The 19,136-nt window shown below is 39.6% G+C and overlaps 1 protein-coding gene across 1 annotated transcript in view; it reads right to left on the bottom strand.

Annotated features, from left to right (window-relative positions):
- The window catches only part of LOC107661781 (dachshund homolog 2-like), a 91,559-nt gene that overhangs the window by 9,369 nt on the left and 63,054 nt on the right, over positions 1-19,136 (bottom strand). Inside the window, exons 3-7 of the mRNA XM_016451549.1 lie at positions 10,357-10,509; positions 9,678-9,764; positions 8,806-8,978; positions 7,193-7,328; positions 6,862-6,936 (exon numbers count right to left, since the gene is read on the bottom strand). Of these exons, the coding sequence (XP_016307035.1) occupies positions 6,862-6,936; positions 7,193-7,328; positions 8,806-8,978; positions 9,678-9,764; positions 10,357-10,509 (624 nt within the window). The remainder of the gene's footprint in view (positions 1-6,861; positions 6,937-7,192; positions 7,329-8,805; positions 8,979-9,677; positions 9,765-10,356; positions 10,510-19,136) is intronic.

A 19,136-nucleotide genomic window follows, 5' to 3' on the forward strand; every position in this document is an offset into this window, starting at 1 on the left:
CTTCAAATAATTCTCAGGGGTTACACTTCCAAAACTTGAGGTCCACGGGGCCCCTAAATCATTAGAGCGCAGAATAACAAGCTACATTAAAACCAGGCCCCCAAAAGGAAATGCACAAAGCACTTAATGAGCTCAACCAAAGCAAAGGACCAATGTTCGTCAGTTAACCCCCTCGATACATACGTATACACAAAAAAGATGAAAGCAGGACAATAAAACCCTAGCAGTAATAGGTTGGAGGAGGAAGTGAATGAGGGGGTATTAGTGTATATTACATTTTAACAGCCATATGCAGGCTGGACCGCAGAACACGTCTGGGCTGCTCGGGAAGATAGAGGATGCTGGGAATGTAAAATGAAAGAATAGTTGGCGCAGTGAGAGCTATAAAAGTGGCACTGCATTGATCTTTGCCCTGTTTGGCTTGAATATTCTGAAACTGGAAAAGTACAGCATTTTTCAAATATAGTTGGAAAGCCAACTAGCAAGAAACAATACAGCGAGAATTGGAGAACTAGAAAATTAAACTAAATCCATTTTTCAGTTTTTGGCCAATTTTTCTCAATTTGATCAATGGGTATAAGAGAAAGGAGATGACGATTAAGGAAATAATATGAACTTGACTCAAACCTCCGTCTCCCAAGTAAGCACTACGGCTCAATGTGTCACAAATCACTAGGCCACGGTGGCAACAAAACCATCAGGATTTTAAGATCCACAGGCACCGACACGTTCAAACTTTCACCAAGTGTAAAACTCCTTTTTAAAGAACGACGTAGACTAAGAACAAACAGAACTAATTTGGGCGCGTTCTCACTTAAGTCTACAGGAGACTACAGAAAAGGGCAATTTAAACGAACAAATACACCTGCAAATAAACAGGAAAGTAAACAAACTAGAAAAGAGGCCAGGCTGCGTTTTCCTGACACTCCAGCCCTGCGCCTAATGAATATGTGTACATGAAATGAGCCTTAATGAGCGCTTCCTTCTCCCCCAATTAGCGTTTGAAGAGCGGTAGGTGGAATATTAAATGAGAGGAATACTAGGTCAACACCGCAGCCCTTAACCTGCGCATATGAAGAATGGACCTGCGAGATAAACGCGTCTCAAGGGATGATGAAGAGACCCCTAGAAAGTTTCTCTCATGCAGTCCGAAGTTCTTTCATTTTCTTTATTTAGAAATGTGAACTCATTTGTAACTTTCTCTATTTTTACAGAAAGATCGGAATATGATTTGAAATACCACATGAAATGAAAAGGCCTTTAGCGTATGAGGCTAATATGTAAATGCTATATGTATGTCTGTATAAAAGTTGATTCTGTCAACTTTTACAAGTATGCTAGCATATAAAGTAGCTTCTGGTACTCAAATCTTGTTTTCAGGGCTGTATACTATTTTTTTTTTCCCCCACAGTACAATGTCAACTACAGAAGAGAATATCCTCTTCCTCTGATACCAACCGCCAACGATTAGCATTAGAATCTAGCTATGTTAGAAGAAGCTAATTTTACTTTGCAAGGCTGTACTTGTGTACTTTTTACTTACTTATACTGAACATATTCAAATGTAGTACCTACTAAACTGTATGCGATTTCAGATACAGCTACTTTTCTCAGGTAGCCTTTGGTTTGCAAGCTAACAGTTTAGCTTATAGCTTAGCATAATGCTAAGTGGTTAAAAAGCCAATTTGATTATAAAACGGATAGTTCCGGTCCTTGATTCTGATTGGTTGAGCCGTGTTCGAAGCTGTTGTAAATTACACTACAAACATACACCTTTGTTTACTTCTGTGGGTTGCTCGGCAACCACTTTGTTGGAACCACAACTGTTTCTGAGGAACTACATTGTTTGGTGGAAGAATACTGTTTTTATTTATATCATTACACTTTATTTGCTCTGTTTTATTCTGTGAAACCTTACTACGTATATGGAATAACCGTTTTATAAAAGCAATAATCCCTGTGAAGCCGTGGTTTACAGTGAATTTATAACAGCTAAGGGGTCTAACAACGCCCCTTAGCTGTTATAAATTCACTGTAAACCACGGTTTCTTGGGGCTTATTGCTTTAATAAACTAAAGGACAATTTTTTATGTATATGATGTAGAGTTAGACCTGTGCATGTCTATGTGTTCATGGCTTTGCTTTCTCTGTAAACTGGTAATTGGCATTATTTAATTCTGGCTCGTGTATTGTTTTCTTTTATCGGTACGACTATCTCTGTCTGCCTCGGGGCAACTTTACTTCGGATGCGATAGTGACACCGCACAGGAGAGCGCGCAAGCCTGAGAGACAAAAACCTGTTCCAACTCTTCCCTCAGAACCAGAGCAGAACACAAGCACCTGTCCTCACCCTTCTCCTCCTCTCTGCCTTCATCTGTGTGTGTGTGCGCGGGAGAGAGGAGGAGATAGAGCGCACATAATTTATCACTTGTGTTCTCGTCCAAAAATGTCGCTTTTGTGGGGTGACTTTCAACCGCGCTAACCTTGCCCCAAATTGCTAACTGTAACAGTTTACTTTTTCTTTCCAACATGTCATTGATTTTCCTCGCCTAATATCTATTCCTCGCCATTAACACAAAGAGAAAAGCTGCGCGCCGCGAGCAGACCCTCAAACCCTCCAGCCGGAGAGCTCTCGAGGGCCGCTGGGGCCCCGCAAAGGGTCTTGGTTTAATTAAACCATCACAAACGCGCTTAGAACAGCAATCAAACTAATGATCAAAAAGGGTCTTCAAAGCCCATGGATGGTCCCCTTTGCACATATCTGAAGGAGGAGCTTGCGAATAAACAAACAAAAATGAAGATTAAAAATACGAGGCTCGAAAAGCCAAGCGCTTGCCGTTTGAGGCCTGATCCCTGATTTGGAACGAGGTAAAGCGATCGTTTTGTTTGTTGTGACTTATTTACCAGCACGCTTATCTCAAAGGGTGAAACAATGGCGCACATTTCTATCAGAAATCATTACAGGCCATTTCAAATCATTTCCGCGCAGCTAATTTCATAATAGCGGAGGGAAACATTGATTGTAACCAGATGCTACATATCTACTCTGTGGAAAACTGGACAGAGCAATTACGGAGTGCAAGTCTCGGCCTACCCATGCTTCTTCTCGCACACACAAACGTACACTAAGTGCTTCTATAGCCAAAGTGCTTCACATCAGCTCAAGCCAAATACATTAGCACACTATCATACAACACGTATAGACTTGACACTGGACTAGACTTTATGTGTACAATGAAGTGATCTCACAAACAAACACCAATGAGAAACACACTGGTACCTGCATAGCATACTGTCAGGTCTGTTATGTTTGTTGGTGAATTAGTCAAATTTAAATCCAGATTATGGACTTATATTTCATCCTAATCAAGGTGTAAATGAAACATTCTAGCCAACAAGAAGTCAAATTACTAACACTTTCTTAGTTTGAATGGCTCTAAATTGTCCTCCTAAACATTAGCCTCTCAGCTCTGGTCGCTTGGCTTCTGCTCACAAAATAATTTGGGATTCAGTTAACAGTAATAATAGGCCATATCTAATGTCACTGATGTGTGGAAAAGCATTCCGTTTCGCATTCCCGCTGCATGGCTTGGTCACACTTTTCTCAAAGGCCTGTGAGAGTCAGTGGCCTGATTGTAAGATTGATGTTAGTGTGTGCTAAATGCTTCGCACATGAACCAAAACCACACAGAATAATATCAGAATTTCCTTTTGCTCTTTAATGGAAGAAAGGAGAGACCCTGCCTGCAGTGAGAGCAGCTCCTGTTGGCATTCAACCAGCCCTGAGTGAAAGAGAGGTAGAGAGAACGAGTGATTTATGGAGAGCTAGAGAGGGGGTTCACTCGCTAAAGTCCCATTGAAACACAGTGCTCCTGGCCCCGGGCTTCACCATTCATCACCACGTACCACCACGTCACTTTGTTTATCATCACCGACACACACACAGAGGCCAAACAGTGTTTAAAATTCAATGGCCCTTTCGTGAGGACTCGGGAAAATGGGCCCCGAGTAATCTACGTTTGTGAGTCCCTGATCTTTTTAACTTTAGGTTGTTAACTTTAGATTTGAGGTTGCGAAGAATTAAAAAAAAAATGTTCACAGACGAAATCCAGTCTTTTAAATAAAATCCACGTGTTTGGGACTTTTGCGTGAAGGCGGACGATTTGGCTGCGTGGATTTCACATCAGGTTCAAGTGTTCAACAGAAAACTGATTGGTTTAAAAATGACTTGTTTGTGAGATGTGCCTCGTGTATTGTTACACTGTTGACAATAGGCAATGGATCTCGCCGAAATTTTGCTAATGTGACCACCATACTTTTTCTTTACTTTTACTTTTGCTACCAAAATAAAGGGATATTACACTAAAAGTTTAGGAATTAAACTGTACTTTATAAAACATTCCCTCACCATTTATTCTACAAATGGAAACCTCAAATTATGCTGCTTTTTGAAGACATACGTGTTATTATTTTTCTGAGTGACTAGACTTTCACCTGTCAGGCGATTAAAAATGTGAAAAATCCCATAGACCATATGTAGGGGCCAGAATATCATAGAGACTTCGGCCAATAAGCAACATCCTAGCAACTGCACAGCAACATCCTGGCAACCGCACAGAACACCCAAGCATCGTGGTGGCGAGTTTTGCTCATGCAAACATCACTCACACTTTCTGCAGAAAATATAAAAATGAGCTTTTCTGATATGAGAGTTCAACATCTTCTGTCCGTTCTGGGTCAAATATGTCATTCTAATACATTAAACTGAAAAAATGCAAAAATAAAGATTAATAGGTACTTAGAGAAGGAAGATACAAAAAGAATTACTGGTCAATGAAAAGACACACTAACAAGAACAGAAGAGAATTCATAGCAGCATGTAATACAATTGGACAGCACATTGCAGAAGTAAACTAGAGCAGACATATTTGATATAATCATAGCAAATCTTTACGAAGTCAATCCTCTCAGGTGTTCAGAGCGGCCCGCTGCTGTGTGTATGTAGGTTAAACTGACGCTCAGATTGGATAAAGTAGTGCAGAAGTCGTGAGTTTGGACTATCCTGGAATGAGCGGGAGAGATTAAGAACATGTAAGAGTCATTGTGTGAGAGTATATGCGGTCAGTGACCTAAATTTCCTGGGTCCTGCATTCTGTTCTCAACCCTGCATTAAATGCGGCATGCTGCACTTTTAAAAACAAGAGCAGTTTGCGGTGTTCACACATTTGTGTGTGTGTGTTTAGGGTGTTCTTTTCCAGACGCATTAATAAAATATGGTCGGAGGCCAGGTGCACACTGAATCTCTTTAAGAGAGCCTCGGGGCATCTTCGCATCGTCTCCTCCCAGCAGCCCCGTGTGTGATGTGCGTTAGGGGCCGCCACCTGCTGTACCAACACACACAAGTTACACTCCAGAAACGGTGCCCACACACACCATAACATTCGAGATTTTCACACACACACCTGCGTATCATTGCGTCATAGAAAAAGAAGAAAACATTTTCTTATAATGATGAATTACGCACTTAGCTGCTCTAACAGCTCTCTTACACTCATCTACTCACACAGGCCGTAAATATGAACTTCATACATGTTCAGTTAAGCTCCTAATTAAGTCATTAATTAAAAGAGAAGTGTTGTGATGCTGATATATTGCCAGTCTAAACCAACGGGGTCTAAATTTCACTAACAAGCATCAGTCCGCATTCAAATGTTATGTGTGATGTCAATACACTCGTCAGTGCTAAACCGGCATCATCTAGGAGACGGCTGCGTTTACTACATTGTTCCTGAGACGATGTTGAAAATGTGCTCTACATCTCACATCTGAGTGGTGTGTCTTACACATGGGTTTTTGTATTGTTACTACAACAAAATAATAATTGTGGGATTATTTGTTTTTACGGGCACAGGAAACTTCCGAATTTGAGATATATAATAAAAAATACCTATGTATTCAGTTTCATTTTGAAAACCCACAGTTTATAAGGCCACCCGAAGTGACTGTTATGTACATATGGTTTCAGTTGTTTCTATATTTTTCTGTAAATGTAGATCAAATTTAAGTAAAAAACCCATTATTGGTGAATCACGATTTGTTAGTAAAATAAAAGTATTTTCACTTTCAATGAGGAAAGCGATATTATTTGTGACCCTGGAGCACAAAACCAGTCTTAAGTCGCTGGGGTATATTTGTAGCAATAGCCAAAAATACATTGTATGGGTCAAAATGATAGATTTTTCTTTTATGCCAAAAATCATTAGGATATTAATTAAAGATCACGTTCCATGAAGATATTTTGTACATTTCCTACTGTAAATATATTAAAACTTAATTTTTGATTAGTAATATGCATTGCTAAGAACTTCATTTGGATAAATTTAAAGGCGCCCTCAGATTCCAGATTTTCAAATAGTTGTATCTTGGTCAATTATTGTCCTATCCTAACAAACCATACATCAATGGAAAGGTTATTTATTCAGCTTTCAGACCAAGTATAAATCTCAATTTCGAAAAATTGATCCTTATGACTGGTTTTGTGGTCCACGGTCACATTTGACAATTGAAATTTGCATTACACCTGGTTAGGATACAGTGTTCATTTACTGCTGTATTGCAAAATTTCACAGGTGAAATCCAGTCATTTCAGTCGATCGGGAATTACGCAAAAAGATGAAAAATTCCCTCCTGGAGATTTTACACGAGGTTTTTTTCACAAATTTGTTGCGTTGACTGACAAAGGTGCTTGATGCATTGCTACACTACTGACAATTAAGCTTTTTAGCAAACAAAATAAATGTTTTAATGTGACTGCACTTATGTGGTGTAGACAGTGTTTTAGTGTGCTGTTGAGGAACTAACCTTTCTCTTTAAGGATTTTCTTCATATTGATGCCGGTATCTCGTTCTGGCAGCTCTCCATCGGTTGGATTCAAAACTGCACACATAAAGAGAAAGCATGCATCTAGTTGTCCCAGAAGTGATGTAATTCTGATAGGGATGTAATTGCCTACCATTGGGAGCATTTTGTCATTTGTAAATCTAATATCTTTGTTTTATTATGCCTTTTTCATTCTTTTGTGGGTGGCTTAGTCTGTAGTCATTATAATTGGCTTTATAGAAAACAATCAGTCTATGAGGGGTATTAGACATATTTAAGCTAAATGTGTATAGTATTGTGTGTCTGTACTGACCCAGGCGTTCAGGACTCTGTGTGTGTGGGTTTGGGGAGCTGGACACACTACTGCTTGGGTGGGAAGAGGGCTGTGATCCGGGATGAGGGGTTTCCTCCAGAGACGGAGCAGGAGACGGACTGTCCTGTACACACTCCTGACACACACACACACAAAGATTCAGTTCACATATTCTTTACAAATGACTCCAACAGGCCTGCCATTTTAAATGAACAAAACTAAAACCAAAACCATAAAAAAAAAAAAACTGTTGCTTGAAAAAAAAAAAGAAAATGTTAACTGAAATAAAATATAAAAACTCACTTATTTTATTTCTCGTTTTGGTTTAAGATGAAGTACTAAAATAACTAATATACTAATAAACTAAAACTATTAAAAAAGTAATATAATATAGACATATTTTAAAAATGACAAAAACACAACAAAATAAACCATAAAAAAAAAAAAACTGTTGCTTGAAAAAAAAAAAGTAAATGTTAACTGAAATAAAATATAAAAACTCACTTATTTTATTTCTCGTTTTGGTTTAAGATGAAGTACTAAAATAACTAATATACTAATAAACTAAAACTATTAAAAAAGTAATATAATATAGACATATTTTAAAAATGACAAAAACACAACAAAATTACTAAACCTATAAACCTATAGTGAAAACACAATGTAAAAATAGAATCTAATTCAAAATATTAACAGAAACTTTAATAGTATATCAATGATACTAAAATAACACTATTATGATAATGCAAGTGATTTAAGATTTCCATCAACACTGCATTTTTCCACAAAAAACTCACAAATAAAATCTCTTGAATAATATCTCTTAAATATTTCTTCTAGACAGCAATTTCTCATCACATTCTTCCAAAACTAAATTTTCATTCATTCTCTACAGTAATTTCCTCATTGCGTCTATTTATTTTTCCAAAAGATTTTTAGGAGAAACATCCGGGACAAAGTTGATTCTTAAATGAAACATAACTAAGAAGTCCATTAAATCTCCAGAGGTATCAACAAAACTCAAACACATTCTGTATGTTATATAGTGGTACCCAGACGGAAGCTGTTGCTATTTTAAGTGCGTTTGTGTGTGGCGGTGAATTTCCATGTAAAAGTGTGTGTGTACTGTACGCCTCAGGCCATTTCTGCATCTCGGAGAAACACACAAGTGTCCTCCTCCAACTGTAAATTGACTCACACACTCTCCTCTCAGGGGGAACATGGCAGTAAGATAACAGATAGTGTTTGTCTTTAAAGTCTGCATCTAATATTCCCTAACACGCGCTCCGCACGGACCCAACACAACATTTATTCTGTTATTCCTCCTCTGAGTATTTCAAATCAAACTCTCTCTTGTAGAAATTAAGATGGTTTGGTATACAGCTCTCTCCCAGGCGTTAAATGGCTCGTAGAGCGAGACCAGCTCGTATCTAACGTATCATCGGAGCGAGACACCAATCCGAGGGGATCGGCAGTACTCTGACTGATGCGCTGTGCACGCGGTGAAAATGAGCTGACTCTAGCTGAGAGATCTGAGTGCACATTAGAGCCCTAATGAATGACTTCTCTGCGTTTGGCCGCTGAAGTCTCAACTTTGTGGCTGCCTGCGTTACCTTGATGACGGACGCTCCTGCTCTGGACAGGGGGCTGTGCATCTGAGCAGCTGCGGCCATGTTGGCGATGGTGTTCAGGTGGTTCATCTGGTTCATCGCCATGGCAACGGAGGCAGGCGGCAGACTGACGGGCAACAGGGGGTGGGGCATCATCATAAACGGCAGGTCCAGCCCTGAAAGACCACAACAGAGACAGGGAGAGACTGTTTATATGGAACTTAGTTGGTAAACGGTGACCGCGATGCACTAATCACTTCTGTTTACCTCACTTTATATTTAAAGGCAACATGAAATAAATATATAGTTTTCACATGATGTCACAGCCTTACAGCGATGCCCACCTGGAGGGCAAAACTAAAACACCGTTAACTTGCATGTTAAGCATTTTCCCATAGAAAACCAGTATGAAGAACATGCTTAATGTGGTTTAATGGGACCAAATTCAGCATTTAGATTATTAATAAAACATGCTATGTATAGGCAAGCAGATGAACCCAGAACATGAACGCAACGCACAAAGTTTCATTCATATTCTGGGCTCATCTGCTTGCCTGTATATAACATGCTTCATCATTGAATTTGATCGAATAATATCACTGTTATAGAAGGTCCTGCTGTTTTAGTGATTGAAATACTGCGGCAGGTGCTGTATGACTTTCAGTTTGTTCACATATCTTTGTTTTTCTTCTTTTGAGAAGAGATCTAAATATTTGTGGCTTGAAACAGATGGTAAATTGACCGGCCTGTGCTGCAGTTCTGTGGATGTTTTGCCCTCCAGGTCTCTACGCCAGTCATGTGACTGAAAACTATGAATACAGACTTTTTTTCTAATTTAAAGGTGTTGTTAAAATATTCTATAAAAACAATCACACCAGCCTGACACAGCAACACTGGCTCGACCAATGGCATAAAGTTGGGGGCGGGACTATCAGGTTGTCTGACCAATGATAGAGGGGGGCCTGTTCAGGAAACATGTTCGAAAACATTCATTATTTTTTACAATTCCACAATTCACCTTTAATAAATGTTTTGATTTAGTCAGTGCAGATTTGTTATGCTAAACAAGAAAATGAATTATTTATTTACTTACGTATTTATATAGCACTTTATACATTTCAGTGTCACAATAATACTTTTTCTGTTTTTCAAATAACTTCTCTTTTATAGTTATGTACCTAAGATTTTGTAGGTGAGGGAATACAATATTAAATATCATAGCTCATATTTTACAATCCAGTCAAATCCCAATGGATAAAATCAATGTTTTCCTCTCAGTTTCACTCCAAAAATGTCACATTACAGAAGTAAAATGTGTTTGAAATGTTTCATGTTGTCTTTAAAAAAACCATGAAGAACACTTGCTAGTCATGAATACACTATACAATACTGTGACTTGGAGAACAGTCTAAATGGGCAGCCTGAACGGGAGTATGCACTGATCCCAAGAATGAATGACTAACACGACGTGTAGCTCAATCGGGCTGAGCGTAATCAATACACCTGGAGCTGGTGATCGAGTGAATGAGTGGATGTGATGAATGAATGACTCACGGTTAGCCAGGAGATGACTCTGTTGTAGGGAAGAGAGATGAGACCCTGACAGGCCGTGCTGAGCGGAGAGGAAGGCGTGAGCAAGACCATGCTGGGCTCTGGAGGAGGGGGGGGACTGGAGTTTCTCTTTATCCCAGGATGACTCGCTGCCGCCTGGGGACAGCAGAGAGATAGAGAGGGAGATTGAGTGAGAGTCTGGATCCCTAAACAGAGCCAGTACTCCACATGTAATCACAGAGACAAGACTGGAGAATACATGGGTAGAATCCAAAACCAGGGCTTCTCTTGCACTTTTAAAATAAAATTTTGATTTGTACTATGCAAATATATTATAACGTTCTGAATCACGAGACATTATTTGATCAAACATTATTTGATCAAAAATAATGATAAAAAATGTAATATATTTTCAGCAGTCATTACTCCAGTCTTCAGTGTCACAGGATTCTTTAAAAAATTATTCAAATATGCTAATTTGGTGCTCAAACATTTTTTTTTTTTTTACTGTATAAATTAATGTTGAATATTTTGGTGAAAACAGTGATACTATTTTTTTTTTTTCAGAATTCTTTGAATAGAAAGTTTAAAGGGGTCCTATTATGCTCTTTTACAAAGTCTTGATTTTGTTTTGGGGACAGCATTTATTTGAAATTAAAATCTTTTGGCAAGAATGTAAAAAGTCGTTACTGTCACTTTCAATCAATTTAATGCATCCTTTCTGAATAAAGCAATGAATTTATTTAAAAAAAAATCTAATACCCAAACTTTTGAACGGTAGTGTTATTATTAAAATGTCACACCCATGGACTGTTTTGTGTTTGTTTTCCTCCCCCACGTGCTCCGTGACCTAGTTTCTCCTTTGTCTGATTAGTTATTTGGTTCAGGTGTGTCTAGTTTATTCTCTCGTTAAGTCTAGTATTTATAGTTTAGTCTGTTCCGTGATTCCTTTGTCCGGTGTCGTCCATGCAATGTGCTATGTGTGTGTTCCTCTCTGCCCTGTGTTATCCCTGGTTTTGAATAATTAAAGACTGTTGTTCGTCAATCTCCTGCGTCTCCGCGTTCCTTCGCTCCCCACAGTAGCAATTTGTGACAGAACACCGGACCGAACAGTAAGCGGCGCCCCTTCTCTTCGTTTTTGTTTCCTTTTTTTGAAAGTGTTTTGTTTTCTGTTTTTCCCCTCCACGATCATGGAAATCGCCGTGAGATTCGCCGCCCTAGCCCGCAGAGATCTTCTGTTTGTGGAGTACGCCAGGGAGTTCTGTGGGCTCGCCGTTAAGACGACGTTGGATGACGCCACATTGAATTCTCTGTTCTGAATCGGGGCCAACTACCATCGCCCCGTCGACCTCCCAGACACCAAGGGACTGAGCTGGAGGGAAGGGATCCTCCGGTATCTGGGGAGCGTCCGGCCCCGATCCAGAACCGCTCCATCGTCAAGCCCGCCGGCCGCTCAGCAGACAAGCCCGCCGGCCAATTCACTTCCAAGCCCTAGGATGACAGCAGTATTCTCCTCCACCTCTGCCCAAAAGAGGAGGATGTGGAGGAAGAGACTGTGGGCTCCAGCCCCTGAGTCCGCTCCAGTGTCGGCTCCAGCCCGAGTCCGCTCCAGTGTTGGCTCCAGCCCCTGAGTCCGCTCCAGTGTTGGCTCCAGCACCTGAGTCCGCTCCGGTGTCGGCTCCAGCCACTGGGTCTGCTCCGGTGTCGGCTCCAGCCCCTGAGTCCGCTCCTGAAAGGGCTCCCGTTCCCACATCCAGCCAAAGGAGGGCTCTAGTTCCCAGGTTAAGCCCAGAGAGGGCTCCTGTTCCCATGTCCAGCCCAGGGAGGGCTCCCGTCCCCACGTCAAGCCCGAAGAGGGCTCCCGTTCCCAGAGAGGGCCCCTGTTTCTGAGTCAAGCCCAGGGAGGGCCCCAGTTCCCGAGTCAAGCCCAGGGAGGGTCGCTGCTCCTACGACAGGCCACGGAGGGCCTCAGAACCCGAAATTTCGCCAAAGTAATTTTTTTTCCCGCCATGGCCTCCTGAACTGTCTGCTCCGCCATGGCCTCCTTAACTGGCTGCTCCTCCATGACCCCCTGAACTGTCTGCTCCGCCATGGCTCTCTAGTCTGCCTGCTCCGCCATGGCTCCCCAAGCTGCCTGCCCCGACATGGCTCCCTGAACTGCCTGATCCGCCATGGGTCCCGGAACGGGTACTGCTCTGGAGGCCGTCCGTCTCATGTAAGCCTGTCCCTAGAGCGCCCGCCCCCCCTCCCCGGTGGAATTGTTATGGTGTTACAGTAATGTCACGCCCATGGACTGTTTTGTGTTTGTTTTCCTCCCCCACGTGCTTCATGACCTAGTTTCTCCCTTGTCTGATTAGTTATTTGGTTCAGGTGTGTCTAGTTTATTCTCTCGTTAAGTCTAGTATTTATAGTGTAGTCTGTTCTGTGATTCCTTTGTCCGGTGTCGTCAATGCAATGTGCTATGTGTGTGTTCCTGTCTGCCTTGTGTTATCCCTGGTTTTGAATAATTAAAGACTGTTGTTCGTCAATCTCCTGCGTCTCCGCGTTCCTTCTCTCCCCACAGTAGCAATTCGTGACATAATATTTATTGTATTGTGACATTATTTTATGACACATTTACTCATTACTTTAATGTGTCTGAATGTTTTAATTTTTAGCTCGTTTAATTTGACAACATTACTGTAATAATTGTTTTTTTAATTAAATTTGCACAAATTCAAGTTGGAACGATATATACCATCACGATGTGCATATAAATACTTTTTAAATAAATATTTTAAATATTTGCAAAAAAATCATCCTAAAATAGACTAAGAGAACAGTTGTAAGAAAACATGTATAGGGGTGTTTTAAATTTATATTACAATGAGTGCGAGATAGAAAATGAAAGGGCGGCGGGGATTCGGATATGACGCAGTCCAGATTCGAACGCCGTGCTCCCGCCAGTCTGACTGCCTCCACACCTACAGACAAAACTCCTGCACAAAATCCCATCTCTTCCCAGGCCGTTAAAGAGTTAACCCCTCTGCCAATCACTCCGAGCTCATCCCAAAACACATGGCATCTGGGAATTAATCACTAGAATGAAATGCAGCAGAAAAGCTCGTTGCGAAGTGCCATAAAACAACTTAAGTTGAATTAGTTGAGAGAGGAGGGAGAAGGAATGCAAAGCAGAGGAGAGGAAATCATTGTCTAATTCTGCCTAATAAGCAACGGAGGTCCTACGAGTGATCCAGCAGATGGTGTTTTTGCAACAGATTGCAGTGAGTGATTCTTTTAATAATAATACGAATTAAAATCTCTCTCTGTAGAACGCGGGGGCGCCGTTCATCAGGGAGCCATTTGAATGAGCAGGAAAAAACAGCCTGATAAAGTAATAGCTGTGCCCAAACACCTGAGGCCGAGCGGAGAGCGTGTGTACATGCGTGTTTGTGTGTGAGATGAGCGGGCCGGAGGGCTGATGAAACACAAAACGATGAGGGAACAATAACATTTGATATCAATACTCCATAAGCAATACGCGCCCTGTGTAATGAAGTCGTAATAGGATGTAAACTGCTTTAGAATGAATTCTGAAGCCATTTGTGAGGCCCATCAGCGCGTAATGATGCATAGATATCACTGTAATCAGTTTTACTATCCCTTCAACATCAAACTCAATATTACAACAAAAAACAGAATGTTATTTTTTTTCTTTCGAAAATTGCTTTGTAATCTCCTCCTGAAATCGGATTCATGTTTAATGAATACCCCTTCTCATATGTTGATATTCAGATAACAGAATGAAGACAAGTTATATTTCAAGTAATAGAGTAATATACTGAAAAAGAACAACAGATACCCAGAAAAAGTGAGAGGTTTTCAGGTCTGGTCTGAAATGTCATGATGGTGAGCAGATCATGACAATTTTTATTTTTGAGTGAACTATCTCTCTTTAAGAGAGATGTAGATGAAGAGGGACAGAGAGGAAAAGTGTCTGCATTGCTAATTCCACATGACCTATATTTGCTCTTGTCTAATATAATTAATTTCTGAACATACAAGCTGAGCTCTGAGGCCCCGTAAGTGTAGGTGCTAAATAGCCAACGGGTGTTTCTGGCCATTTTTAGCCCTGTGAATTTAAATAAACTCTCTTAAAACATACTTCTTATTTTCATTTGTCTACCAACCAAGAGCAGATATACATATATCATTGGAGAGTGTTGTAATTTTGTGTCAAAGTCATGAACATTTTCATCACATCTGAAATGTGTCGTGTTTAATAACATTCTGTGGTGAAAATTACATTCTAAACGTTTTTGGAAAATGGCTGACTCGTTTGTCTTGCTAAGGTTTCATAGCTAGCATTTCCTTGTCAATTACTTGATTAATTATAAATAAATAAATCTAAACTTGTTTATATACACTATCATTCAAAAGGTGGCGTCAGTAAGATTTTTTACAATTCTTTTTATTCAAACTTTTATTCAGAAAGGACACTTTAAATTGATGACAAAGACATTTGAAAAGATTTTTATTTCCTAAAAAACAAAGTATAACAATTTCCATAAAATATTAATTTTATGCGGAAACTGTTTTCCGCATTGATAATAATAAGAAATGTTTCTTGAGCAGTAAATCAGCATATTAGAATGATTTCTGAAGGATCATGTGACACTGAAATTCAGCTTTTCATCACAGGACTAAATTACATTTCAAAATATACTAAAATAGAAAACATTTTAAATTCTAGAATTATTTCACAATATTATGGCTTTGAGTTTTTTTTTTAAATGCAGACTAGGTGGGCAGAAGAGACTTCTTTCAAAAACATGAAAAATTATTACTTTTGGCTGGTAATGTATTTTGGAAAGGTTTATATTGATCTTAGTTCAGATGAACACAGTTTAAACATTTTTATAATGGATTTGGATTTGAATATTCCAGATTTAAAGTCTGTGTCTAAAAGGATATAATGGAATAATTTAAAAAAAAAAAAAACATATCAAATTTAACCTATGGGAAATGTACCTTCAATTGAAGAAACTTCCGCATGCACATGTATGCATGAGTTTGTCTTCCTCTACATCATTAAACAGGCTTCGTAATAATCACAATGAGCACATCTCCACACTTCTAAAGCGGCATATCTCATATAAGCTCCCATAACTCAATTCTGTGACCTCTGTAACAGACTAACTGCAGTAGAAGACTTTGCAAGCGTGTGTGTGTGTGAGAGAGAGAGAGCATGCAGTATATTAGAGCGAGTGTGGAGTTAAACTATCCACAGCTCTGGTGCTGATGGCCCATTTGGGTTCGGTCCAAGAGCTCCTCCAGTGTTGGCTGCTAAAGTAATTAGCCTAAAAGTGATGCCAGCCAGTAGAGATAGAGGAAGAGCAAGCAAGCACGAGAGATGGAGAGTGTCTGTGTTTCGGCATCCCGTCCAGCTGTCAGTCATGCTTTGAGAATGTGTCCATCACCACGATGCTCCTTAACCACATGCTGACAGAGCTGGTTAACTGCATCCCTTTTGAAAAAGTCTGCTGTAATTGCGACACGCATCTGTGGGCACGTGCGCAGAAACGCTGTTCTCCGCTCCCCGATTTGAAACTCAAACTGATAAACATTGAGACTTGGGAATTTGTGTCAACTAATACGCCTATCAAGCATTTATATCTAAATCATTAACACCTCAGTGTTTTCTATGATCAACCTCACCCCGGATACAGTCTTCCATCTGACTCACACTCACAGTCACACGCTCTCTGCCGTTATTTACAGTTCATTCCAGGTATCTGATCACTATGTGTGCTCCTGGGAACCTCGGGTGTTGTTAGCACCATGCTTTGCCATTTGAGCTACAGGAACAGTTATTTTTATTTGCGCACACAGTGCCGTGAAACGGCTTTTGCCCCCTTCCTGTTTTTTAAATTTTTCGCATATTCGTCACACTTAAAAGATTCAGATCATCAAACAAATTTTAATATTACACAAAGATAATGCAAGTAAATACAAAATGCCGTTTTTAAATGATGATTTCATTTATTAAGGGAAAAAAACAGTCCAAACCTACCTGGCCCTACATGAAAAATGAATTGCCCCCTTCTGTTAAATCATGAAAGAACTGTGATTAACCACATTATTTTAGAACGCAGAGTTAAATTTCACTAGCCACACACAGGCCTGATTACTGCCAGACCTGTTGAATCAAGAAATCACTTAAATAGAACCTGTCTGACAAAGTGAAGCATGCTTAAAGAGCAACACATCATGCCGCGATCTAAAGAAATTCAACAACAGATGAGAAACAAAATAGTTGACATTTTTTAGTCTGGAAAGGGTTATAAAGCCATTTCTAAGGCTTTGGGATTCCAGCGAACCACGGTCAGAGCCATTATCCACAAATGGAGAAAACTTGAACTTTTTGTAACGGCGTTGTCCCGTTACATCTGGCGTAAAACCAACACAGCATTTCATAAAAAGAACATCATACCAACAGTCAAACATAGTGGTGGTAGTGTGATGGTCTGGGACTGAGGACCTGGACGACTTGCCATAATTGATGGAACCATGAATTCTGCACTCTATCAGAAAATCCTGAAGGAGAATATCCGGCCGTCAGTTTGTGACCTCAAGCTCAAGCGCACTTGGGTTATGCAGCAGGACAATGATCCCAAACACACCAGCAAATCCACCTCTGAATGGCTCAAGAAAAACAAAATGAAGGTTTTGGAGTGGCCAAGTCAAAGTCCGGACTTAAATAGGGTTGGGTACCGAAACCCGGTGCTAATATGGCACCAGACCGCGGCGGCGCAGCGCGAGCAGACTCAAACAGAAACAGAGGAGACAAGGTGTGTGTTTATCGATAGATTGTTATAATATCTGTATCTGTGCAGTTCTTTGTCATAAATACAGTTTACAAAAGGTCACGAGGGAGCAATCGGTTTCCCATCTACTCGCTTTCGCTGCATTCACCTCTCCTCACACCACAGCTGTTTCCTCCAGCGAAAACCTAGCCCTTAACACATATGAACGCATACTTTATAAAACGTTTATAAAACTTCATTTTAACTAAATATCAGAGTGATTGACAGAGATACAGTAGAAACATTATGTGTGGTTTTGTATTAAATATTGTTTTGTATTAAATAATAACCCAGATCGTGAAATACATTTATTAGCCTTAGAGTAAGAGAAGCACAACTCGGGAAATGACAGCATTCGAGGAGCATGTAAATGCTATTTATATATATTTTTAATGTTCTTTAATGTTATTCATGTTTTTTTTTTTTGTGGCTTTTTTTTTTTTTTTAGTATTAGGCACCATTTAGGCAACCCTACCGCTTTAAAAGTCACTTCAAACATCAAACCTGCTCCATACCAGCCCTGCACATTGATTAGGAGCTTTGCTGAGAACTTTTATGCTTGAGAATCTACTTTAAATACGCCATTAGTAGAAAGTGCTTTGGTGCTCAGTGAAACCATTAATACTGTTTTTTTTTTTTTTTTTTGTGGCTTTTTTTTTTTTTTAAGTATTAGGCACCATTTAGGCACCGCTACCGCTTTAAAAGTATCGATTTGGCACCGGTATCATAAAAAAAACAATCGATACCCAACCCTAGACTTAAATCAGATTGAGATGCTGTGGCATGACCTTAAACAGTCCTTTCATGCTCGAAAACCCTCCAATGTGGCTGAATTAAAACAATTCTGCAAAGAAGAGTGGAAACGTCGCAAATTATCGCAAACGCTTGATTGCAGTTGTTGCTACAAAGGGTGGCACAACCAGTTATTAGATTTAGGGGGCAATTACTTTTTCACGTAGGGCCAGGCAGGTTTGGACAGCTTTTTTCCCTTAATAAAATAAATAATCATTTAAGAACTGCATTTTGTATTTACTTGCATTATATTTGTGTAATATTAAAATTTGTTTGATGATCTGAATCTTTTAAGTGTGACAAAAAAACAATTTAAAAAACAGGAAGGGGGCCAACACTTTTTCACACCACTGTATATATATATTAGTGATGTCAATTGATTAAAAATATAATCGTGATGAATCCCACCTAACATTACATTTTTAAATCTTAAGTCATTCCAATATGGCTGAATTAAAACAATTCTGCAAAGAAGAGTGGGCCAAAATTCTTCCACAGCGATGTGAAAGACTCGTTGCCAGTTATCGCAAACGCTTGATTGCAGTTGTTGATGCAAAGGGTGGCACAACCAGGTATTAGATTTAGGGGGCAAATACGTTTTCACGTAGTGCCAGGCAGGTTTGGACAGCTTTTTTCCTTTAATAAATGAAATCATGCATTTTGTATGTACTTGCATTATCTTTGTGTAATATTAAAATTTGTTTGATGACCTGAATCTTTTAAGTGTGACAAATATGCAACAAATTAACCGGAAGGTACACACACATACACACACACACACACAACACATACATGTTGGTGCCGACACAATGAATATTTTTATTTTATATTATGTCATTTGCAATGTTTTATGGCATTGTAGTTTTTCCCCCTCATTAAAGACAATTTTCAAATGTTTTTTTTTTTTAGGTTCAAATCAAAGTTTGTAATGTTGTAATTCACCTAGTAGCTGGTTGGTTTTGTTCGTGGCTAATAAACCATTTTGAAGCCATATGAGAAAAATGAATGGAAAAAAAAATACTTCCAGAATGCTGCTGCATTTTATTACACAGAGCTGTTAAATGCTGTCAAAATAAATGTCCTAGGTGCTGTCAAAATAAAAGTTTGAACACTTATCCAAACAGAAAAACGTATTGGCTGGGTGCG

Source organism: Sinocyclocheilus anshuiensis, unplaced genomic scaffold (genome assembly GCF_001515605.1).
Source record: "Sinocyclocheilus anshuiensis isolate Anshui unplaced genomic scaffold, SAMN03320099.WGS_v1.1 scaffold207, whole genome shotgun sequence".
Classification (NCBI taxonomy): domain Eukaryota; kingdom Metazoa; phylum Chordata; class Actinopteri; order Cypriniformes; family Cyprinidae; genus Sinocyclocheilus; species Sinocyclocheilus anshuiensis.